The sequence below is a fragment of the Aricia agestis genome, chromosome 19, assembly GCF_905147365.1.
Source record: "Aricia agestis chromosome 19, ilAriAges1.1, whole genome shotgun sequence".
Lineage (NCBI taxonomy): Eukaryota > Metazoa > Arthropoda > Insecta > Lepidoptera > Lycaenidae > Aricia > Aricia agestis.
Genome location: NC_056424.1, coordinates 14069221 through 14095274, shown reverse-complemented (window position 1 = coordinate 14095274; position 26054 = coordinate 14069221). Strand labels below are relative to the sequence as shown.

At 36.7% G+C, this 26054-nt stretch overlaps 1 protein-coding gene across 1 annotated transcript in view; it reads left to right on the top strand.

Annotated features, from left to right (window-relative positions):
• LOC121736652 overlaps positions 1-22598 on the top strand; it is a 216413-nt gene extending 193815 nt beyond the window's left edge. Inside the window, exons 2-7 of the mRNA XM_042127979.1 lie at positions 8079-8293; positions 9840-9975; positions 11815-11948; positions 18334-18524; positions 21309-21454; positions 22326-22598. Coding sequence (XP_041983913.1) covers positions 8079-8293; positions 9840-9975; positions 11815-11948; positions 18334-18524; positions 21309-21454; positions 22326-22384 — 881 coding nt within the window. The 3' untranslated portion in view covers positions 22385-22598. The remainder of the gene's footprint in view (positions 1-8078; positions 8294-9839; positions 9976-11814; positions 11949-18333; positions 18525-21308; positions 21455-22325) is intronic.
• Positions 22599-26054: the final 3456 nt, after the last annotated feature.

Below are 26054 nucleotides of genomic sequence, written 5' to 3'. Positions count from 1 at the left end.
GCGATGTTTACACTAACACATAGTATGTTTATGAATATTATACTTACCCTTTTATTGAAATTCTCTTTTTAATATTTTAAATTTTTTATCTTTATTGCTTATTTTCACTGAAATAGTTAATGGCGACTCCTCTCCAGAGGCTTCAAAAAAGAATTTAAAATATTTTATTATTTATTATTACATCATTTTAACCCCTATAGATATATTGTTATTACACATATATCGACGACCTCTGTGGCTCAGTGGTGAGCGCGTTGGTAGCTCAAGCCGGGGGTCGCGGGTTCGAATCCCGTCGACGGAACAAAAAAGTTTTCAATGTTCACGGGTCTGGATGTGTATTAAATATGTGTATGATATAATAAAAATCTTAAATATATGTATAGTATAAAAGTATTAAATATATTTCCGTTGTCTGGTACCTGTAACACAAGTCCTTTAGGTACTTAGCACGGGGACAGACTGACGTGGTGTGAAGCGTCCATAGATATTATTTATTATTATAATTATTTATGTAAAATATTTTGCGAACGTCTATGCAATGTCTACCACCGGTTTAGAAACATAAATAACAACGTAACATACATAATATTGTTCTATTGAATTATCATGGATGCCGAAGTGTGATAATTTTATGAAGAGATCTTGCGTGGTAATTTTAAACAACTCTGTTCTTGAATTATAAATTAATCGTGTGTATTTCAAAATATTTTACATAATCAAAACACGCTGTATCTCCGTTGTTTGTCCAATATTGTCGACGATGCATACAAAACTTGGCCGATACTCCGTAAAACAATCCGCGTAATAAACAAGAAGCTATATTTCAACCCCGGAACTTTCGTGCCCGCATTATCTCCCGTAATCATCTCGATGGCTGCTATACATCGCCGCTCGCACGCACGAGCTCCGGCATTTATCACCTTCATTAGCAGCAATGAACTCGGTGATACGGTGATGAGCGTCGATCCACACGCGAAATCGTCCACATAAACGCGCTCAGTACTTCGGAATCAATTTGCGATAAAAGAAGCCCCAGAATGTTCTCTCTAAGTTTATTAGAGCATAAAATTTCATATTTTATTTACTCCTCGGATAGATCTACAGATTCAGTTGGAGGGAGTGCCAATAAAATTTATATTCCGTATTCCATACTGTTCGTCACGGCTTGGTGATCAACTGAAACCGTTTATACGCAGATAAATTGTCGCGTTTCTTTTTTCGTTCCTGCTCATTTGCGCTACTGAGTTTTGTTTATACTTTATAATATTATCGTCATGAAAATATATAGCGTCGTTAATAGAGAAAACTACTTCGTTTAGTTTGTAAATTATTCGCTGAGTGCTCTCATCCCTGTTTTAAGTGGATAACATAAAGCATGATGAGTGTTGATGCGGCTATTAGGGGAGGTAGCCGTATGTTCGGTTTAATTCAGGGCTACCCTTCTCACGGAGGTTATCGGACGGCTTAGGACTCCAATTATCTCCGTTGCCCCGGGGCAATTGGTCTCGAGGCGAAAATTGATATCACATACAACAGGCCTTTATCGTATTAACAATAAGTGACTGGGAATGGTGAGACTTGGATATTATGCAAAGTAAACGGTATCTTAAGATCTTGACAAACTGTTAATAACTTGTGGACTGTATAAGACGTTAAGATGTAAAAATAGAAGGTAATATAAAAAAGGTTATTACGTTGAATAAAAGAAACTTGCACCCCAGCCGGGGTGGTTTTATTGAAGGAAGTGTCAACTGTCAAGTTGAAGCACAGATTACTAAGCCGAAGGAAGTCCAGTGTTGCCAGCCCTTCTGTGTTGCCAGACGACACGTCTTGACAGATGCTGGATTGCTTGTGTGTTTTGCCCGTTAAAAAGGGAATAACCGTGCATGGTTATTCTAATCGCGTAATCGCGTTCACAAACTAATCTTAAAAAGACGAATGTTTGTGAGTTTGCATGTCTGTTACTTCTTCACGTCTAAAAAATTCGGTAAAAAATTCGGTATGGAATTAGTTGATACCTTGTATTAGGCTACTTTTTTACTGTGGCAAAATATCACAATTTATTTTCCCTAATAATCGGCGGGTAACACGATGGAGCACAACTAGTAATCTATAAATAATAAAATAATTTTACTTCAGCCATTTAATTTTTAAATATTATACCTACATTGCATCAAGTAAATATTAATATCTAATCGAGTAGTTGCTATATTGAACGTTTACGATACTCCGACGCGGAAATATAAAATTCTCTAATATCTTAAAAAATATAAAGTTCGCTGTAAAATTGATGGCGGGAAAATTTGTAGAAAAGATTAATAACTCGGATGTAGCTCAGGTGCTGTCTAACGACGCCCAACAAATTACAACGGAACGGAGAAAAATGAAATGACCGGCTAAGTCTGTCATAATCCCTGAGGGGGGGAGGCAGAATAAGGGGCAGAGTGGTTCAGAATAGAAGATAACATCACTCTTTATCCCCCGGTCCTCACACTTCATTACCTGCGACGTAATCTCAATTAAAACTTTTAATTAAACGCGCCAGTTTTAAAAGTCTTCGGAGGTGTCACAAAGTATTACATGAGTTTCGCGTTTAGCGCTCGTAATCTCGAGCAACGCCAGATCTGGTAATTAGACGTTATTATAATCCTTGTTAGCGAGATAAAGTCGAATTAAATTAAATATTAATCTCAAGAGAAAAAGACGATAATTTATGCTTAATATGAAAAGAAAAACATACGAAGAATAATGTTTGCAATTCTGAAAAAAGCCTTCCAACAAAACAGAATAATATATTCATTTGGGGAAGGCATGTTTACAAACAATTTGAACGTATTACATTATTATCTAGCATTGCCCCATCGACATAAACTGCGTACACCGTGTTTACACGTCCCGGTATTGAGCTATAAACATAAGCAGTATCTAGCGACAATCAGATTCTAAACAGGCTACGTTCAATCTCATTTACATCTCAAACCTTAGATATCCTGGACCTCGTCGTCCCATTTCCGCCTGTAAGTCGACGTGATAGGGGACAGAATCGCTCGGGACCGCAAATAAATACTCACTCCTTGTGGACACTGGGCGTACATAATTTGGTTCTGAAGAGAATCGTCTATTGTGGTCATTTATAGGGATATGGTCGGATAATGTCGGAGCTGGCGCGACCGCTCGCCTAGAAGTGTAAATGGACTCCCGATACAAAAGAATTGATTTCTTATACGGCGTCTTTATTTCTTGTTCGTTTTTCTCGTTATCTGGCCTGTCCTAGATTCAATGTAATCTGCATTGTGATATTTCTAACTTCTAGGTATAAGTCTGCTTACATCAACATGGTATTTGGTCATTTTTTAGGGTTCCGTAGTCAACAAGGAACCATTATAGTTTCGGTCTGTCTGTCTGTCCGTCTTTCCGCGGTTTTGCTCAGAGACTATAGGACTTACAAAGCTGTTATTTGGCATTAATACACATATAAATGGTGCCGACAAAATATTACATAAAATCTTTAAAAAAAATCGAGTCAAGTGTCCCCCCTTCTACCCGCTAAACGGTTGCTTCTGGAAATCTAAAAAAATTCACGGCTAAGAAGACTTCATAAGTTATTGAGTAATAGTCGATCAACTAAAAAGATTAAGTATTTGGCGAAGTATTAAGGAATTTTTCGTTCAAATTCCTTTGAAAATAACTGATATGATGTTGTTAGTAATGTAAAACACGTTATAAAATATGTACATTCATTGAACATACAAAAAAAACTAAAAAAACTAGTGGTACTACGGAACCCTATATTGCGCGTGGCCCGACATGCATTTGGCCGGTTTTTTATGACCTTTGATCACTAATATCATTGAAACATAACTATTTAAAGCGTCTATTATTTGAAACTAACTCAAAATTTTCCACTTCTATTTCCTAACCACTCCATGAATTTAAACCACAAAGAACTTCGAAACAATAATAGTTGGATATTGTAAATGTAATCGCTGAAGGGAATGATGCGAAATTTTCCGGGATCAGAAGTTATATCCTCCAGAGTCGAGAGTACTCCCGGAATAAGTTGGGGCCAACAATGGGACCAATCAACACGTCGTGTTTATATTTGTTTACCGGAAAGGTGTCTTGAGGCTATGTTATATTACCGCACTGTTATACTGATTCGCGGCAATTTGTTTTCTTCTGTGTTATTATTGCGATTTTTTTTAAATTATATTAATAAAAAGTAAAGGAGCCTTGTTGAATTTTAAGTTACCTACAATCTACATTATTATTTTTTTGCTGGTTAGGTAGGCTAGCTATATTATACAGGGTGTAACAATAATAAGTGATAATACTTTAGGGTATGTACGTGTTCCTTGTAGAGAGTTCACTGTGAAAGTAGCAGCGCTGAAAGACCAAAATTTTTTTTCACTTTTGTATGGGGAAACTCGTGACGCTCGGGCCCTTGCCCATACAAAAATGAAAAAAAAATTTCGTCTTTCAGCTCTGCTACTTTTACAGTGAACTCTCTTCAAGGAACACGTACACACCCTAAAGTATTATCACTTATTTTTGTTACACACTGTATATTTTAATATAATTGACTACCTAAATCACACAATTTTATTTTACGTGATTTTATTCGCAAATAAACATACGGTGTGAAGAAATTTTACCTAGCCAAAGAATAGTGAATAGCATGAATATTTGATACTCAACGGAATCCAGGTTAGGTAAATAAGCCGACCTAATCTGGGGAAGATTTTTGCCTTTGTGCAACTGTTGAGTGCTAGGGACGGGCTAAGCGGATATTCTAATAGGTTTATTTTGGTGCTCGACGCTTCGCCTAATCACAGGGGACTTACGCTCGATGTCATGTTGATGCTTATTTATTTAGGACGGATATTCGGTAATGGGGAGATAAGAACCCATCATCGAGATATGGCCGAGCGAGGTATACTTGATCTAGTCAAAATCCACTATAATATTATAGGCTAGATAACGCCCGCAACTCAATTGCGCTATATAATTCGTTTATCGCACGAAACCATGATTTTTTCGGGATTAAAAGTATTTTTTGTCGTTTCTCGGCACTCAAAATTTCTCCACACCAAATTTCATCTAAATCGGTGCAGCGGTTTAAGCGTGACGATATAACAGAAATAGAGACAGAGCTTCGTATCTCGCGAACTCAACATCGCATAATATTAAAATGAATGTGGATTTCAGCCTGCCTAGCATACGCCAACGATATATCTCACTCTCGAGATAATTAAAAACTACTCTCATAATGTCAAAATCTCGACATTATCTCGACAAAAGTCTATAAAATGTGTTATTTCGATGATAGAGCTACGCGAGAAAAAATGTTTGTCATGCTAGGGTCAATAGAGATGAAAAGACAAACCATCAAACATCGAGAACACATGTAGAGTGAGATATCTCGTTGGCGTATGCTAGGCAGACATCTGTCGAGTCCACACCGCCGTTTTTCCATACAAACGCTGTCCCCTGTTTCCTCCCTGGATAATGCCGGTAGAGTTATGATTTTTTTCCTGAATATCTATGGCCACTATTAACATGTCCCTATGTTTTCTTTTTTTTCATAATTTTATTATTAAAAAAGATAAGAACGTCCAAAAACCCAAAACAATGGCAAGATTTTCCTCTCTGTTCAAACACCCAGAAAACAAAACTGGCTAAAATATACAAAAAAAAAATAAAACATAGGAACACAGCTCAAGCCTTGCTTTAATTCTTAATGAAAAAAGTACTTAAATCGGTTAAGTTTTGGAGAAGGAATCAGCGGACAACGAATCGAAGATTTTCTGTTCTTTTATTAGAACTTTTGTCGTGTTGTCTCTATCGCGCTCTGCGGTGGAAGACTTGAGATTTGTGAGACAGCAGTACATTTTCAAATACCTATTTTCAATTTCTCTCGCCGCTGGTGTATCCTCTTAAAATTCGATAGTGCGATGCAGCATTGTCTGGTAAAATCAACACATACAAATTGAACCTGTTGATCGCTTGAAGTCGATTGTTACGGGATAAACTCCGGGGCTTATATTATTCTAAGCCGTAAATGTTAAGGTTATCTTGTAAATTGGGATCAGGGAAAAATCTGCGCAAAATAATGAGCAATGCTCATAATAAATTCAAAGAAGAATTGTGTTGAAGCATCTTTTAATAAGCTGAAGTTTTAAACTCGGAATTTTTGTGCGAATAAAGTAAAAAGTTTATGAGGTGATTTACTCGCTTACAGCTTAGTAAGCACAGAGCAGGGACCTACAGGGGGATTCGAAAGGTTACTAAGCAAAGGCTGCTTAGAACGTATCCTTTTGGAGCATTTTCACATCGCTTGTGTCGTGTTGCTAAAATACATAGACGTGAATAAAACAGGGTTTTTTTGTGTGAGACATACTAAATTATTATTATATCGGTTTAAATTTTGATATTGAAAAAGTACTGGATTGAGTGACCAAGGCAATTATTGTTATTAATTTCTTCTAAAGATGAAACCTTACGCTTCAGCGAATCTGCTTAGCAAGCTCCTTGTCTATTGTGAGGGTGATGGTTTCGACTGATAAAGCGGTGCGGCGCGACTGTTGTTAATCTTCGTCGTTATCAGAAACGAGATCTTCGTTTACAAATACTACAGGGGTAAGTAAACTAAGTGATAATACTTCAGGGTGTGTATATTTTCCTAATGTAGAATTTACTGTTAAAGTGGGAGCGCTGAAAAGAGCATTTTTTTGTGATTTGTATGTGCGAATTTATGACGCTGCGGCGCTTGCCCATAAAAATCGCAAAAAATTTACTCTTTCTGCTGAGAAAGAGTTCGCTGTGAAAGTAGCAGAGCTGCTACTTTCACAGTGAACTCTTTCTATACGGAACACATACACACCCTAAAGTATTATCACTTAGTATCGTTACAGCCTGTATACACGTGTCGGGTAGTTGCAAAGTTTTCCAAATTATAATCTGGGTTCAATATTGTATTTGTATGTTCGCACACGAGTAGGGAACAAATATTATTTAACTTTGATTTATTGCTTTTGAATATCATATGTATAAACTGGCCTTTTATTCTTATTAAGCAAATATTTACATAATGTTACCATTATTTCAACAGATATTATTTTACGGAACGTTACATGACTTGCGTGTTAATATAAATTTTAACATTTATATAATTATCTGTCTTTATTTATCTAACTAGCTTTTGCCCGCGGCTTCGCTCGCGTGGAATTCGAAAATCGTTTACAATACGAATATTCTTGCAAATCTCCTTTAGAAACATGATGTTTTTCCAAGACCAAAAGTAGCCTATGTTACTCTCTATCCTTTCAACTAAGTCGATGCCAAAAATCAAGTCAATTGGTTGCTTCGTTAGGCTGCGAAGAAAAGACAAACAAACAAATACACTTTCGCATTTATAATATTAGTATGGATAGCTGTTTCCCGCGACTTCGTAGGCGTTACCATAGTATAACGGAAATGGATAATTCTCTCCTTTTCATGGTCCCTTACTCAAATGGTAAAAAATGGAACCCGATTACAAAGATATAAATATCAGCCTGTCCGTCTGTCCATATCCAGGCAAAGCCTCCCTCATATTAATCAAATGACACTCGAAATCTGTATGTTTCACATGTTTCACTATTAATTAATAACTTAGTTTGTTCCTAAGGAATAAGAATTAAAACTCAACACTAACGACGCAACATGTTTTTGCTTGGCAACATTACCAGGAGGGGGGGGGGGGGGGGGGGAGGCGCAGACCCCCCAAGTACCGGCCGGGGGCAAAGCCTCCCGCATGTTAATCAAACGACACTCAAAATCTGTATGTTTAGTTTTGGTTAGATTAATTTCACTTTTAATAAATAACTTTTTCTACAGTTTTATTATATGTATGGATATCGTTATAATATATATTAATATATCACTTTTTCACGAGATTGAGCGCGGCGACCGAATCAAGAAATTCCGTAACGAAAATAAACCTAACGAAACGATTTTTATCTACAATGACGCCGGCCACCAGCAATTGTAAAATGTTGTTTTCGAAATAAATGTATAACATGTCCTTTTATCCGCAGGTGGCGTATGGTCCCTCCGCAACCTGTCCATCTCAGTCCCGCGCGCGGTGCTCTCCGGCGAGGGTCAGTCGGCCGTGCTGCGCTGCACGTACGATCTGGAGGGGGTGGCGCTGTACAGCATCAGGTGGTACCGCGCCCAGACCGAGTTCTACCGGTACGTGCCACGCGAGATGCCGCCGACCATGGTCTTCCCACTGCCGGGCGCGTCCGTTGATGTGAGTATTTTGTGATACTATCAGAACTAGAACACTTTAAGAGTCAATTCAGACCGCATGCGACGCGTAGACGCAATTCTAAATTTGTGTGATATAATATTATGATGTCTCAGGCAATTGAAGTTGTCAAATCCAAAAGCGTTAGTTAGTCTTGTGAGTTGTGTATAACTGTTGCCTTCAGCAGCCACTAATAAGCCAGAATGAGTCATCTTCCTTTTTAAAATGATACAAAATGGCCGCATTGTTTCTCTAATTTGCTCAATTTATTTAATACGATTCCCGTTCAATCGAACGACGTAATCTTTTCTTTGATACAGTTAGATAATTATTGAGCTCGAACTGAACTCGCTTCTATATTATTATTATCCAGCCACCGACTGGGTTTTTCATTACGAAGTAAGAGTAAAATCCGAGTTCCGCGCTCAACTATTCCAATAAAGAAAATCCATAAACGTCTACGGCAAAAAATAAATTTTGCTCGAAACAGAAAAAGAAATACGATCGTCTACTGTTATTTATTACGGAATAGACAAAGAGCTCGCGATGGCTGAAGTTTTTATCGCCGCTCGCGAACCGTGCAGGCGAATAACTGACGATTGATGCTCACCTGCCGCGGAAATTCATTAATCGCTTTCATTTTAATGATAAATGCCAAATATGTGAGGCATTAAGTGTGGTTCAATAGGCTTTATGCGTCAAAATTGCACGTGCTATATATTAAAATTTGTTCCAATTAACATTTTAAGCTTCAGATATTTTAGGTCATTAAATTTAGAAAGGTTCAAATTAATTAAGAAACACAAACATAATACAGAAATAAAGGAAATACAACGTTTAATATCTAGCATTAGCCCGACGTAAACGATCGATTTAATAGCACGGGTCAGCGGGCCTGGTGCGAAATTAGTACCAACATAAACACAACGTCTGACCAGAACCGACCGAATAAAGGAGTTTCGGAATAAGAATTATTGGAAGGGATTATCGGGAACACCGAAATATACATTACGAATAGAATGGTTTCTGTATCCTTTGACTGGGTTGAACAACATCATTACATGAATTGAATTTTATTCACTTGTTGCTGGTTTTGAGTTTAGTTTATTGGTATAATATTGTGATCAGTTTGATCTTTAATGTGATTAAATTGCTACATAAATACTCTTAAATTATAATTCTAAACAAACAGGTAAAAGCATAATCATTTATAGCAATTGCAATGAAACTGCAACGACTATAGAGCCTACGTATTCAGACGTCATTATGCGCGCATGTACATACTGCACAATTTATCGGCTCTGTTGTGTCCTTCAACTCATACGTAGTCTATTACCAATCTTATTGATAGTATCTTTTCATTCCAATAGTTTGAGTCGTCTCGCCCTTTATCATTGTTCTGTCGCTTTACAAAGGTTTATAGTTCACATCTTAATCTACTTTAAGTCCATCACGCTTCAGGACTTTTCTTATTATTATGACAATACCATTACATATTACCATTATCCTTTTACTGTGATTCCTTTACATGTGACCGTTCTCCCTGCAGCTGGCAGCATCAGACCACCAGCAGGTCCGCATCGTGAACCTCAACCGGCGTCTGTCGGGCGAGTACCAGTGCGAGGTGACGGCCGACGCGCCGCTCTTCCACACCGACATCCGCGCCGCGCCGCTCACCGTCGTCGGTAAGTAATACTACAAGGTACAAAACTCCTATGAGTCCTCCATATAATATAGTTCACTGTGAAAGTAGCAGCGCTGAAAGAGATTCTTTTGTGCGATTTTTATGGCCAAGCGCCCCAGCGTCATGCATTTTTCCATGCAAACATTTAAAAAATGTTAGTCTTTCAGGGCTGCTACTTCCTCATCGAACTCTATATAGGGGGCCCGTATCCTAAATTATTATCATCACTTAGTTTTGTTACACCTTGTATATTATCATCATCATTATTATCTACGTCATCAAGATCGTCATCTTCATCAACGTCATATCCATTATTACCAGATATCGCAATAAATAGTGTAGTGATGATCTTGACCTCTGTACATAACAGAGGTTCACTGTTACCTGAACGGGTTGTAAGTATTTTAAACTATGATTTAGTATGATAACGCCTCCGTGGTTCCATGGTTTAGAGCGTGGCTCTTGACTCGAAGGTCGTGGGTTCGATTCCCACGTTGGAAACATGTTATTTCCAAGTTTGGTTGGGACAATGCAGGCTGATCACCTGATTGTCTGACAATTAAGATGATCCATGCGTCGGATAGGCATGTAAATAGTCGTTCCTGCGCCTGATCTCTCGCCAGTCGTGTCGGTCTTCTGTCCCACTGGGTTATGAGAGTAAAAGGAATAAACAGTGCTCTTGTGTACTGTGTACACACTTGGGCACTGTAAAATTACTCCTGTGTAACTGGCCTGGTTTCAATGAAAGCGGCCACCGTCAACGGAACCGGTGTGGAAGTAATATGAAATATGATTTGGGTTAACACGAACCCTACATTTTTCTTTTAGCAGGCTCTATTTAAAATTATAAATATAGACGTGCTGTTCAGTTTTGTGATTTTAAAAACACTTTCAGAATGATATTCTAATATAATGATAAGAAATAGAATTATCTAAACGATTCCTAAGGTATTGGTAATGTAGGTATATTCAAGTGTATCATGGTTGACCTCATTTGAAAGGAATACGAAACGGGCTTTTTGAAGTTTTCATGTCGCATCGACTCCGAATACTAGTTTGAAACTTGAAATAGGTCTAGTTCCTTTACAGATGTATACGAAATTCAATCTCATTTAGTAGTTCGGTACCTTTTAGCGAGAAAAAGGTTTTAAAAGACATTCGAAAAGAAAGTATATTTTATGGATTGTTTTTCATTAAAAAAGGTGATTTCAGTTAATGATTGTACGTTGGAATCACAAAAAATGGACCCAATCTAGATAATATCAAATCTCTCTTCGGTATTTTTTGTTACCTCTCTTGATTTCCTCTTTATTGGCCGCGTTTCCATCAATGAGATGAAATGATACTTTTGTAATTTTTATTTATTTTTTCCGACGTAATTTCTCTGAATGGTTTCCACTTTTTGCCACTTTAATGGTTTTCCTTATTTGAGTCTCCGAATATTGATTTAAGTAAATTAATAAGAATTTAGTGTCACGTGGTGTGAAGCGTCCATAGATAAATATTATTTAGTGTAAAGAATAAAATAATTGGGCAAAAATATTTACGAATATTGATTAAGTTACTAAATAATAATTTAGTGTTAAGAATTATAAACTAATAGTGCAAAAATATTTTCCAAGCCTTATGCTTTTTCTTTATTATTTGTAGAATATTTTAAAGTTTTTCACGATATTTGCGTTCAACAAAAATCTTATTGTTTGTAGACCTCGGGTCGACTTTGGGTTTAAATCAGACGACATCTTTTTGGGTGCTGTTGTAAAACCTGATCGACACAAACTATTTGAATAATATACCTAATTAATGCCTTACAAAAACTTACATTGAAGTTCTTTTCCAGATCCTCCATTCCGAGCCCCTCGTCTGTCGGTGTCGCAGCGCACGTACTCCCGCGGCGACGTGATACGCGCCAACTGCTCCGTCGACGAGGCCTACCCCGCACCCAACATCACCTGGACATTGGATGAACATAAGGTGAGTTTCAAATAGAGGTCTTTAAAACGGGCTTTGACTCACCAAATATTCCCACCACTGTATCTCCTGTGTCGCCAGTATCGACAGCGGTATCCAAATACGAAAACCTTTGATATCACCTCAGCGAGGCGGGAGCCCGAGGGAATTGCTAAAGCTGTCTTGGGACCCGCAACGAAATGAATCAGAAGGAAATAGGAGGAGTAGGAAGAATTCCAGATTCCACACAAACAATGGTCTGTGAAAAAGCAGCAACCAATAATAATAAGTATTAAACTCAGGATCCCAGATGCAAGGGCTATAAATTTTTTAGACTTGCTAAATTAATTCCCAAGAGAATATCAAAACAAAGTAATCATTAGATTTCAAATCCGAAATCACAAAATTTCGCCCAACATAAACCCAATTACAAAGAAACATAAAATCAACAAGAATATCAAACAAATTGAAAATACCTTTGTGTATTCGGTAAAAATGTATCGCCTAATAATGATGAGTTTAGAGAACAAAGGAGAAAATACCGTGGAAGTCAATAAGTTCTCATTTTCGAGTCCGCGTCCCCGAGGGTCTGCAGTAAATAGATTCCTGCAAGCCGGAGCCGAACCGAGCTGGAGCCGAACCCAGGCCGGGCAGCTACAAATTGGCGCGACTCAACTCTCGCGGGGCCGCGCTACGACTTTAATACAGACAAGAATTTCAAAATCCTTTTTTGTATTTATTTCACTGTTGCTAGTTTCGTTTTTAGTAGGAACAAATAATATTATAAGTATATTTCTGGCTTGCTGTTGTTTAATATATTGTGGAATATTCATAAAATTAAACATAATATTAATTCAAATTCCGATTCTTCACTAGAAAAAACAATGCACAACAATTTTAAACATTATGTCGATGATATCATATTCTATTGATAAAACATGTTTTGCGAATCACACAAAAATTGAAATGAATTTATTTGCAAAAATGAATAAAATATCAGACGACAGTTTATCAATAATTAAACGATTCAGTAAACTGATAAAAACAACAACGCCGGATCTATTTGAATTGCTAAATACTCCCCGACAATTCAATAACGAACAGATTCGGGGTGATGTACAAAATTACCATGATCATAACTTACGCCAAACATTCCCGGATAAACTGGGTTATAAGGCTCGGTGTAGACCGGCGACTGCGACTTGTCGCCGCGACATGTAAGGGTCAGTTCACATGGCGATGCGATGCGATGAATTTGTAAATGAGCATTTTAAAATTAGAATAGGAAGTTCAACACCACAGTTTATCAATTCATTCATATCTTCTGATGTATAAAAAAAAACTTCAACTCTAAAATATTTAAGAGGGAAAATATAGCAAAATATCAAACATCTTTATTCAAATAATATTGTCTTAGTTGAATGCATCGTTTTGAAAGAAATTAAATACCTATTTGTGAAATTTTGATGCATATTTGTGATTTTTCTCTATCGAGCAAATTTTAAGATAATATTATCGTATTTTCGTTGGTACAGACCCTCGCAAATAAAAATAAATGTCAAACTCAAAAAAAAACTCAAACATTTTTTATTCAGAATATATCAAATATTCTCTGAAAGTCTACATGTTAAAAAAATGAAACGATTCATAGCAATCATATCAAGTATAAAAATGAATTATAAGATCATCTATTTTGCTTTAATCGCCCCCTTAAATAGGATCGCGTCGCAACTCGCAACGCTTCGTCATGCTGCAACACAAATGGCCTTATTTTTCGACAATTGAAATCAAAATTGAGCAGTGGCGACAGGTCGCGCGTCTGCACCAAACCTTAACGTGTTCTGGATGGTTGGTCCGGAATTAGGTAAACCTGTCTATTCCACGCGTTACTTTGCAGTTATTATGAACACAATAGAAGGTTTATGCATCATTTGATTCATTTTACTTTATATTTTATTCAAAAACTATGATCTTTTGTTCTTACTTTATTTTAAAATATATCAATATTACTAGATGATACCCGCAACTCCGTTGCGCCTAAATTTTTTCGGGATAAAAATTACCATCCCTTTTCGCGACTCAATGTATCTCCATACTGAATTTGCATTTATAATATAAGTATGGATATTGTTTTTGTATTGTTCTATAGCCTTAAATACATAATGCTTTTTGCAAAGTATTCCTTAAAAATATCAGCCTTAGTTCTTCTCTCTTCAATGAGATCAAAAATCATTCAATTCAGTTACAAACTCCATCAATTTAAACTTACCTTCCCATTGAGCGTAATTGAAAAGTATTCAAAAAGCTCTCGTCGCGACAAAGGATTTCATCCGTATTTATTAGTATAAATGAATTGTATTGGATGAAATTGAATCGACGACGAAGCTAATTGGTGCCTGCAGCGGGCGGAGATAGCGGACGTTTAATAAAACACTTCGCCCGTCAGCGTTCACTGGGATTGCTTGAATAACTAATCGTTGTATTATGGTCTATGGAGTATATAATATACGAGTACATAACGCCTCCGTGGTCTAGTGGTATAGAGCGCGGCTTTTGACTCGAAGGTCGTGGGTTCGATTCCCGCGTTGGAAACGTGTTATTTCCAAGTTTGTTTTTTTTGAGGTCCTAGTCGGTGTGGCGGCCAGTAGGTCCGACATTTTCCGATTTCCTTAGATTTTATGCTGCTCCACCCTTTGCCTTTAGATGTTGTGACATTGGCTTGGTGGAGAGGGGTCACTCAAGCTGGGTGGAGTTTCTAGGGTGTTAAAGAGATATCGTTCTGTGTCGAATCTACCCGCCATGTGGATTATGACTTTATCGTTCTTGTCTTTTATAGCCATTTTTATATTATAATCTTTTATGTGTTCGGTTGATACCCGTTCCAAGTTTGGTTAGGACAATGCAGGCTGATAACCTGATTGTCTGACAAGTAAGATGATCCATGCGTCGAATGGGCATGTAAAAAGGCGGTCCTGCGCCTAATCTCTCGCCGGTCATGTCGGTCTTCCGTCCCACTGGGTTATGAGAGTAAAGGAATAGAGAGTGCTCTTGTGTACTGCGCACACACTTGAGCACTATAAAATTACTCCTGCGTAGCTGGCCTGGTTGCGATAAAACCGGCCACCGTCACCGAAACCGGTGTGGGAGCTATTATACGAGTACATAACAATACAAGTGGATGAACTACAAAATTATTAAAAATCTGCATACTACCGTACCGTATACAGACATATTATTGTATTTTTTTTACAGTTTACTCTGGTTCCCGACGTGAGAAGTTGTAATGTGAAATCTAACGATGCAGTTTCGGTTTTTATATCAAATAAAATCCTCTGCATATCCTAGGCATTGCCTAGGATATACGTTACCTATCTTCTATACTATTGTATATTATTGTATGCTTAATTCGAATTTTGAAAAAAATAAATAAAAATAAAATAAAAATTGTTTTATTTCCGAATAGATTTGTAACAAATACTTTCAGAACGTTGATGCTAATGGTGCCTACCACCGGTTCGGGAACTATCCCGGCGAGAAGAACCGGCGTAAGAAACTCGCACGGGGTCCCACTTTTTACCAAAAAAGTGAGAAAAAAATTATTCTGTTTAAAATAAAATTTACAATTCTAACTTAAAATTATACAATGTCAACATCCATACATAATTGTAAGTCATAATATAATAATGTAGAAGTAGCCTTGCAAGGAGCCATCCTACTCCCAAGATGTGCCATCGTTTATGAAATCATTGACCTTGTAATAGGCTTTGGCACACAAACGTTCTTTGACTACTTTTTTAAATTTATTAATCGAAAAATTTTGAACGTTTTCTGGGATTTTATTGTACAGGCGTATACATTGACCTTTAAATGATTTACCAACTTTACTAAGTCTGATCATCGGCAAATCCAGCTTGTGCTTATTTCTGGTGTTCTTACAATGAATGTCACTTTTAGAATTTGAATTGTATACAATGCCGGATTATACAGATTGCCGGTAAAATAATTATACTTACAACTCTACTGGTTTCATCATAACCCCAATAAATTCTTAAAGAATACACTGGACAAAGCTGCCAGAAAATATTTCTGAGCGCTTCATAAAGATCTTTCAGAACATAAAGTGGGAATAAGGAAACCGTCAACGAACGTCGAGATTAATTCTCCTCTCGATACTCTCGATATCTCGAGACCCGATATCTCGATACGAGTAAATTGCCATCCGAATTGATGTCAATTGGACAAGATTACGCCGAGCCAGCGTTTGTCTGTGTCACGTAATTTTTCGTGTATTTGAATAAAATATATCGGCTTATATTCTCCGGGCTCCGTGATACGCGTTTTGGTAATTGTATTCAGATAAGTCGGATATCTTTTGGACTCTATCAAAAGATGAATGAATGATGATGATGTTTATGAATTGTAGGCTTTAATATTTTAGATCAAATACACCATGGTAATTCGTGGTTAAAAGTTGACAACAATTTTTACTTAATTTTTAATTTTGTGCAAACCGAGTACCTCAATAGGTTATAATATTATGTTTTAGGTTAAATCTAATTGAACAATGATCGGATATTTGTAATTTTTTTGCGAAAACTGAGTTATTAGTTCCACAAACCATAGCCATAGTGTTGCTCTACTTCTAGGATTAACGTCAAACATACTTTTCGTAGGTAATGCATTTATTTTTTTAATCTGGAACAAGGCACGGGCGGGCTCCCGGGAAATCTGTTTGGGCCGGCGTGGCGGCGTCGTGCATGTTAAATATTTAACTTGCACTTATTATTTCATTCCGGTTACTTATTGCACTGTAATTTTAAATTAAGCTTAATTCCTATTTTGTGAGTCTGTTTATATTTTGTTTATTTATATCGTCAGGTAACGAAATGAGTTTATTTTATCTTGAATACCTATTTAAATGTAATCTAACAGTCATAATTATCGATTAATTTTAATGATTGTAATAGTAATATTATGTCAGATGAAATATTTTAAGTACCTAATTGGCTTCTAAAGTCCCGTACGCTGTTCGCGATAGCCCATGATAAATAACCATGATGCGATACTGTATGCGATCGTTGTCGACAATGGCCAATCAACGAAGAATACACTTCTCTACAAATTCGTTATCACCTGTATATTTTGTCCATCATAATATAAGCTAACGAGAGAAGGATGCATAGCACACAACACAGTAGACTTTAAAAAACAAGTAGGAAAGCAATCTCAGAGAACGAACATGCTTCAGATTAATAAATCTATAATCAAATCATCCATTGATTAAATTAGTCTCCGATTGCAAAGTCTTCGATAAAATGAGACAAAGAGAGCAAAGTGGAGCGATCAAAGCAAACACTGATCCCAGATTAGCGATAGTCGAGGAGCTCGCTAACGAGCGGCAAAGTAAATGAAACAGATGCGGGCTCCCGGACTATATTACACGTGATACGCCGATCGGCTCATGAGTTGAGTAAATATAAAATTGATCCTTTTTAAATTTGGGTAAATTGATTGTTTGTGATTTAAATTTACATTAATACCCTATAGCAAATATTATTAAGTGAATGTATAATTACATTAATTATTCGACAACTGTAAACTTAACAGCGGCTAGTGAGATGGGGAAGTTACATATGAACTATTATGTAAGCTTCGCTTGTTCGCTATTGTCGATTTTAATTAATAAGGAGTTAATTAATTAATTTATTTATTTAAATTGATACACCAATAACTTATTGCTACAAGATTACATTATTTCTTTACAAGTAAACTTATTCTAAAACAAAAGTTAATTACAGATGTACACAGCATTCACAATAATTAATATATTCTCCGTGCAGTTATCAGAAATACCTATTATATTATATAATAGCAAGACACAATTTTAATGATTCAAATTTACATTAAATACAAAATTACAATAAAATCATTTACAATTACTTAATTAATTATAGTTTATTACAAGTATTATTTTTACATGTCAACATAACAAAATTTAGTAAATGTCAATAGAATTCAGTTACTGCATAAAGTTATTAAATAATAAATATACATTAACAAATAATTTAGGGAAAATGTCAAAAATTGAGAACATAATACATTCGTAGCCCGGGGTGGCCCGGGGTGGCCCGGGTAACATTTGCTAATTATAATTATTTATATTTTAATTTTTATGATCGGTTTCTGAAGCTTTATGACACGGGTTTATAATATTACCAATTTAGTTTTTCACTGGTAGAAGTTTGATATTGTATAATCAAAAGTTTTCATGAAATATGGCATTACCGACTATTTTAACAAAAAGTCCGTATACTTTCTTTGCAAGTATCTCATTAAAAACTAAAATATAATATTTAATCCTCAAAATATAAAGTGCTCCCAATACTTAAACTTATTCCTTCCTCATCAGATCGCCGAATCCGTATCGTGGTGGACGTTCGAGATGGACTTCAAGGAGCGGGGGGCGTTCAGCCAGCTGGAGCTGAGCGTGCTGGAGGCGGAGCAGTACCGCGTGGGGCTGAGCTACACCAGCTCCAGCCTGGCGCGGGTCTACCCCGACCACCACGTCTACCGGGAGCCGCAGGACCAGGACGTCGTGAGGTGAGCCCCGGGCTAGGATAGAGTGAGCTGGGCGATATTGTGTGGTGAGCTCCAGAGCTAGGCTGGAGAAGAATTGGGTCTATATTGTACTAGGTACCATCGAAGAAATTGTTTCATAGGCAGTTGACGGACCTACGTCATTTGTGTTAATTCAATATTCGTCGCGGTCTGCGTTCGCTTCGTGGCTGAGTTTGACTCATTGCGACCAAATTACGCAGGTCCGCCATGTGCCTATGGATCAACTTCTCTGATAGTACATGTCCGCTAGCAAAGATGTGGTTGGTAGTATTATTCCCACAGCTCCTCCAAAAGAGGTTACAAGAATCAAACCGGTTTAATGTTTATATCCGGCTGTTGCTCAGGCAAAGGCAGGTGAATTTAATACACCGTTGCCCTTCAATGCCTCCAGAGATCTATAAAAGATTTGCCCGTCTTAAAAAGGGCTAATACGTAAGTGTCTTAAAGGCTTAGCTAAGAAAAGTGGCGTAGGATAAATTTTCAAACTTTTTCCTATCAAAAATAACTATTCCGAGTTCTTTTGAGTTTTGATCATGTGTGGTAGCAACACTAACTTAACATTTTACACTACGTTACGCTACAAAATGTATAAGCGTAAAAAAAGCAATAGCTCAAGCGTATGAACCGATTATGTTAATGAAAGCTGCAACTACAGACAGATTTAACTACAAATTTAAGCAAAATATACATTTACAATTTGAATTTGCCAATACGCTTCAGTTCCAGGAAAGGCAGGCATTATATCAAATAGCCATTGGTAATATCTGAATAGATTTAGTTTACTTTGCCTATATCGGATACATTTCACATTGATCAAATTGAATTTAAATTTCAAAAGGTAAAATCAATATCCGTAATTTGATACATAATTTTAACCCCTATAGACATATTGTTATTACACATATATGTTTATAATATTATATTCTATCTGTTCTATATAATATTAAAAAAAAGTCCATGGCGTGATGGACTACAATTACAATCAAGTATTATTATTATTTCAATTATCCTTGGTGAAAAACCTATATACAAAGATGGCAAAAAAAAAGGATATGGGCGAATAGCCCATAGACGGCCCCAAATTACATAATAAAAAAAACCCCTATAGAAAATCAGTGGATACTTATTATAAAGTGAAAGTGTGCCCGTCTGTCTGTCTATTACCTGTAGCTCTACCATGAGTTTAAAGCTATAGTTTTTGTCGATACTCGATACCGACTACGTAAATTTTTAGTATGGTGATTTTAGTTCCGCAAGTGACCGCTAGAGGCGCTGTAAAATTTGCCATACTAAAAATTTACGTAGCTTTAAACTCATGGTAGAGCTACTGTACTTATACGCTTAAGGTACCATCTAATATGTATGACATGTCTGTCTGTGTGTCATTCCGTGATATCGTACTCCCAAGTGAACGAACCTTCGGTCGCACTTTTTGTGAGATTATTTTAGAGGAGTTATTTTTAAGGGAATATTTACTGAAAATTTTATACGAATTTAATACAATGATTTCTGCTATATAATAGCTTAATTAAGCATAAATCTTTTTTAATACATCCCCGAAATAAGCTTTTAGGAGAGTATATTCAAATGAAACTTATCAATTAAAGCATTTAATTATTTTCCTCAAGAATACAATAAAATTACCCCGGCTTTACCCGGTGCACTCTCCAGTAATAGGAAACACCGATTACTGTAGTATATATCAGTGAAATTCACAATTTTCAGATATTCCGAGGCCGGCCGGCCACGCTGCATTTTTAACTCGCTACTGTATTAAAATTAAAATGTAAATTTCCGCAGAACTGCCAGTTTTAATCAAGCGATAGTTCTGGAACAAATTCACATGAATATTCAAATTCTAATCATTTTCAACAAAGGTTTTAGGAAGCGGATATATCCCATGTGAACGGATAATACTCTACGGCCATAGTATTAAAGAAATAACATAATAATATATTCTATGAAACGAAAATGCGAGCCTCAATCAAGGACAAAAATAAGTAACATCAAGAGAGGTCAGCATTTATCAAGTATTAGAGCTTATCAGTTCTAATAAAGGTTTAGCTCCGTTTATGTAGAAATTGGAGTTTTACGTAAATTTTTGGGTAAGTAAGATTGTTGTTTTGTTGTACGTTGTTAAAAAATAAATGTGAATGTGTGACTGTTTGCCTGTTACCTCTTCACACCCAAACCGCTAAACCGATTTTTCTGGGTATGGAGATGAGTCCCGGGAAAGGACACAGAATGCTTCCCGGAAAAATGTACGGCTCCCTTGAGATAAACGATTCTTGGCCTCATCTAGTAATTAATAATTATTTCCACAGATACGGTAGCCCCAGAAGGTTGTCAGTTTCAGCTCGGCTGTGTGGCGACGATCCCAATATCTCAGTTATTCTAAGAAGCAATCACTCCCTACTACTCTTATAGCTTACATAGTGACCGTCTGACAGACTCAAAAGCTTGAATACTTTCCCGGTTCAGCGTAGCACTTCCTCCTAACTTCTGTTAGCTAAATAAATAAATTATTTATTATTTATTATTTATTTGAGCCAAAACTGTGGAACATATTATGGAAGCCTCTGACCCCTGCACTAGTGTAGACTGTAATATACGAGTAGCTAAGGGTCGTGATGGTGTCCACAGATACAGCACAGCAGCCCCAGTAGCAACTCGGCTGTTTGGTGACGATCCTAACATCTTAGCTATTCTAGGAGTAATAGATCATATTCGGTGACAGACTCAAAAACTTGAATATTTTCCCTACAGATACAGCATGGTAGCCCCAGCAGGCGGTCAGTTCCAGCTGGGCTGCGTGGCGACCATCCACGACATCTACGCGCGGCAGTCCGAGCCCGTGTGGGTGCGGGAGGACGCGCCCAGACCCGCCTCCGTCACCGGGGAGGACTCTGCAGGTATTGGGCTTATGCTATACTGCGTGAAATTTTAATGGTTATTTTCCCGCAGTAAAATGATTCTATCTTCGTAGCACAATACATTTGTGAAGTTTTTTTTTCTGCAACTAACTGTTGCTACACACGCAGACATTCCTTGTACGTACACTGACTGCCACACTCACAGTGGAACATTATTAAAATTTACTTAAATGTAATTAATTTAAAATTTTGACTTAGCCCCTTTCATTATCTGTCAAACTCTTCATTAAATTGAAGATTAATCATAATTAAATGTCTCTGAGTACGGCGGTTAATGTTTAGTGTCTGGTATCGTCGTGTATCCTTGCCATTACATTCGATTTGCACCGAGACGCAATCACGCGACACAAGTTGAATGTTTTCGCACGTTGTTTTGAAATCGTTGCAATTCAAATCGGACTCTATGCAGAGTATTTGAAAGTAGATTTTACACTGCACCAGACTGCATAATAGTTGCTCCAACGAAACGCTCATCAAATCAATCAGTTGTGTGGAATTTCGAGAATATTTAATTTTTAATACATAGCAGCATCATGTTTCAGAATCACTCTTAAAGTTTTCTTTGCGTATAATATTTTGCAATTTGTAAATTACTTCCTTCCCAACTCCGGTCAACAGGGCGATTCACGATTCCCATTCGACACGGATTCGAAAACTTTACCGTGCAGTCATTGGTCAATGCCTGCCGCGGCGAGCATTTATTGAATGAAGTTTCCGATTCGGAGTCGAATTACGCATTGTGAATCAGAGTCCAGGGTCGGCCTGCGATGAGACCGAAAGGATGGATTGTCCTTCTTTTAAATAGTGGAACTGCTTTACAGGCTTTTTCTAACTTACAATTGCATTCCAGGTACGAAGTCCCGCTGCAGCCTGCTGATCATCATCATCAGCGCCGGCCTGGCGTTATGATCCCCCTCCCCCTCCTCCTCCCCCGCCCGTACTTAAGCAAACTGAATGTTGTGATAGACTAAACCGTGGGCGGCTCTGGAACCCATGGGCTATAATATTAAGACTGGATTATATTTTGTAGACAATAAGTAATTAATGCTTATTAATAATTCACTACTTTACTTGGAAAGCTCACTGCCGTATTCAGAGTCGAATATTAATATTTACTTAATCCTACTAATATTATAAAGGCGAAAGTTTGTTTTGATGTATGGATGTATGGACGTGTGGATGTATGGATGTTTGTTACTCTTTCACGCAAAAAATACTGAACGGATTTTAATGAAACTTTACAATAATATAGCTTATACATCAGAATAACACATAGGCTACACTTTTAACCGACTTTCAAAATGGGGGAGGTGTTATGTTCGTTTCTTTATATTCAACGATTACTCCGCCGTTTCTTGACCGATTTTCAAAATTTTTCTTTTGTTATATAAGGTATTATCCCAATTTGGTATTATATTCACAAAAGTGATGATCTGATGAGGGATCCATAAGTAATCGAGGGAACTCCTCAAAACTTATAGGGAAACATGTGGTGACTTCGGTTTCGTGAGAAGTATTCTAAGCATAATATGCTACCAACAAGTAAGATTTTGCACCGAGTTATACCTGGTATACCGTGGTTCCGAAGGTGCTGAGAGAACTCCTGATTCTTTATAGATACAAGTTTGGGAGTTTCGGCGTTGTTTTAAGAACAGAAAGCATATGCTACTATGCAAATTACATTAAATATCATCATCACTACCATATTATACCATTTCATAGTCTTTTAGATCGAGACTCGACTTTGTCAAGCGATAATTTTAAAAAATCTATACCTACCTAATATTATAAACCTGAAGAGTATGTTTGCTTGAACGCGTCAATCTCAGGAACTACGGGTCCGATTTAAAAACTTATCTCAGTGTGAGATAGATCATTTATCGAGTAAGACTATAGGCTATATTATATTATCACGCTAAGACTAATACGACCGAAGAAACTCAGGAAAATGTGGGAAAAAACGGGGAAAATATTTTTTATGGGAAAATGTGCGGTTTCTGTAAAATTTCTAATTTACGCGGGCGAAGCCGCGCGGGACATCTAGTTGTAATTAAATTAAGATTTTGATGTAAGCCCCATACATTAACTATCAAACTCGTCATTTAAATACAGTTGTGTAATTAACATTCGTCTCTGAATACAGCAGTAGTAATTATTGGTATCTCACTTCGCTGTCGAAATAAGCGAATACATTTTGACTTTAATCTCAAATTGTTTCAAAATGTGTCAATAAACCTGTGTCAAACAAATTAAAACTTTTAAGCAACTTTAAAGCACACATACACAAAAATCACCCACACATCATAGCTAACATGGTAAAGCATATTTTTATTAATATTCACACACACAGTTACACTTTGCGATTCTCAAGTCAGTTTTATAATTTTTACTTGTTCTTAGTATGAAATACTATTTTCATATTATGATCAATATACGTCTTAAAGAATTAAATCTTATGAAGAATCTCCACTAATTTGTTCCAACATTTGTATACTTTCTTTTATTACACTCATCGACTAAACCGACTGCCAGTTTCCGTGCCAAATATAATAAAGTGCCCAATCTCCTCCATGATACGCCAGTTACACCGTTCATACTTATACTACCTGCTATATAAACCTTATACCAACTGCATAAGGCTCAATATCAAATAAAAATCCCCGTGTGTTCCAGTTCCGCCCGTCCTAATGTTAGTTGATTTTTACGGTCGGCAACACTGGTACTTTGTATGTAAGGTTGTATGTTATAGATATGGTATAGAAATAAATCTGATATACAAATATTATATTAGGTAGGGTAATAATTGTTTATGAATTAATCAAATTGTTTCATACATTTCAATGTTGCTTTTTATTTGTAAGATTATTTTGGGATAAGGCTATAGTCACATTGGGCGTTTGTTAAACGCGCGTTCGTTAACCGGGTCGTCGTATTGAAGGTCAGTCAGTCAGTTTTTAGCGTCGGTGCAAATAGGCTGCCTGCTTGGGTCCTCATCACCTCAAAAAAATAATATTTAAAATAAAAAAAATACTAATACATTTAATTAAAACGCAGACACGGTTGGTCACAGTTTTAGGTAAAAAACATAGTCACTATGTAAAAACGTAATGAATTCATACTAGAGATAAATAAAATTGATGGATATAATAAATAATATATTATAACGCCCCTAAATGACCCCATCAATAGTTGCGACGTAATGTGTTTTTAGCTTTGTTCAAATGTCGTTCAACGGAGAACATAAGCAATCACCTGTACAATAATATAATTATAATAGTCGGCAGCTCGTTTGCCAGTCGGCAAAGCGTTTTTTCAACTCCTTTTCGAAACTTTTGCGTTTCAGCCCCACAATGTGCAGCCTTTCCTTCAATAGCGAATAATGAGGGCAAATTGTAATTAATACTGAAGGAGTTGGAAGAATTAAATGAATTCGTCTGTAAATTGTTGTTGGAGGAATTCCTGTTTCGTGAAATTCCCTCCTCATTTCCCGGGTGTTAATGAAGAGATTCGAGCCTGTGATCCACTGCTTTCCTTTTGTTTTAAAATATATAAATATATATTGTTATAATGAGGGTTTTGTTAATAAAAATAATATAATATTATGATATTATTTGGAAAATAAAACTGTATTATATTTTCCGTTCAATTCACTTACTATAAACTGACTTCTTAGAAGTTTTTTGTTAACTTATTGTTTTTGACATTAAGGATAAGACCGCACTAGGTATAGGTGAAGCGAGGTAACTCGGGCAGAATTGCTTTATAGTCGTAGCAGCTACCACTAGTGTGGTCTCACCTTTACATAGTCTCAATGCAAACTTATGTTGTGTTTTTTTTAATTAAAATATTTTCTAAGCTCCAATTGGAATAGGGTAAAATGTTCTTGTCGTTATTATAATATAATTAAATATTTTGTTCTCATAAAGTATACTAACATTGTTAAATCTTTAATATTATGTTGTTTGAATTTTCTAAATAGCTCATAGTTCAGTGATTGCATAACCATTATAACAAAAGACAAAGATTAGTCAAAATTGATTCAGCTTCAATTAGTTCTCGATGTTAATGTCATAAATGATAAAACTACAAAATTCTTTTAAAATGTGAATTCTACGTGAGAGGCGTGCTGATTGGTCTAAATTTCGAAATGTTGACCAATCAGCACGTTTGTCATTTTATTTTGAATTTGATAGGATCCGAACTAGATCGGAGCATTACCAGTCTTGGTTTGAATTAGGGGAATTGAGGTACTAGCTAGCACCAACACTGAATCCGGTGGTTGTGCAACCACTGATGCTAGTGGTCCTCTAGCAGCTCAACCACAGAAAAAAATCAAGATAGAACGGCGACGCGCGTACGTTGCTAAGGAATCGATCGTGCCAATTTTTGCTTTGCATTTAGTTACAACAAATAACTTACCCGTGGAAAGAAATACCTCCTTTTGACCGATTCACTTTCGTACTTCTGTTTTTACAATTAGACACTGCACAATGAGGCATTTTTGCACAACCGCTCCGGTGTAATCAAGTCGAAACATGCGCGCTGACTAAATGAACGATCAACAAATCTTGCTCACTTG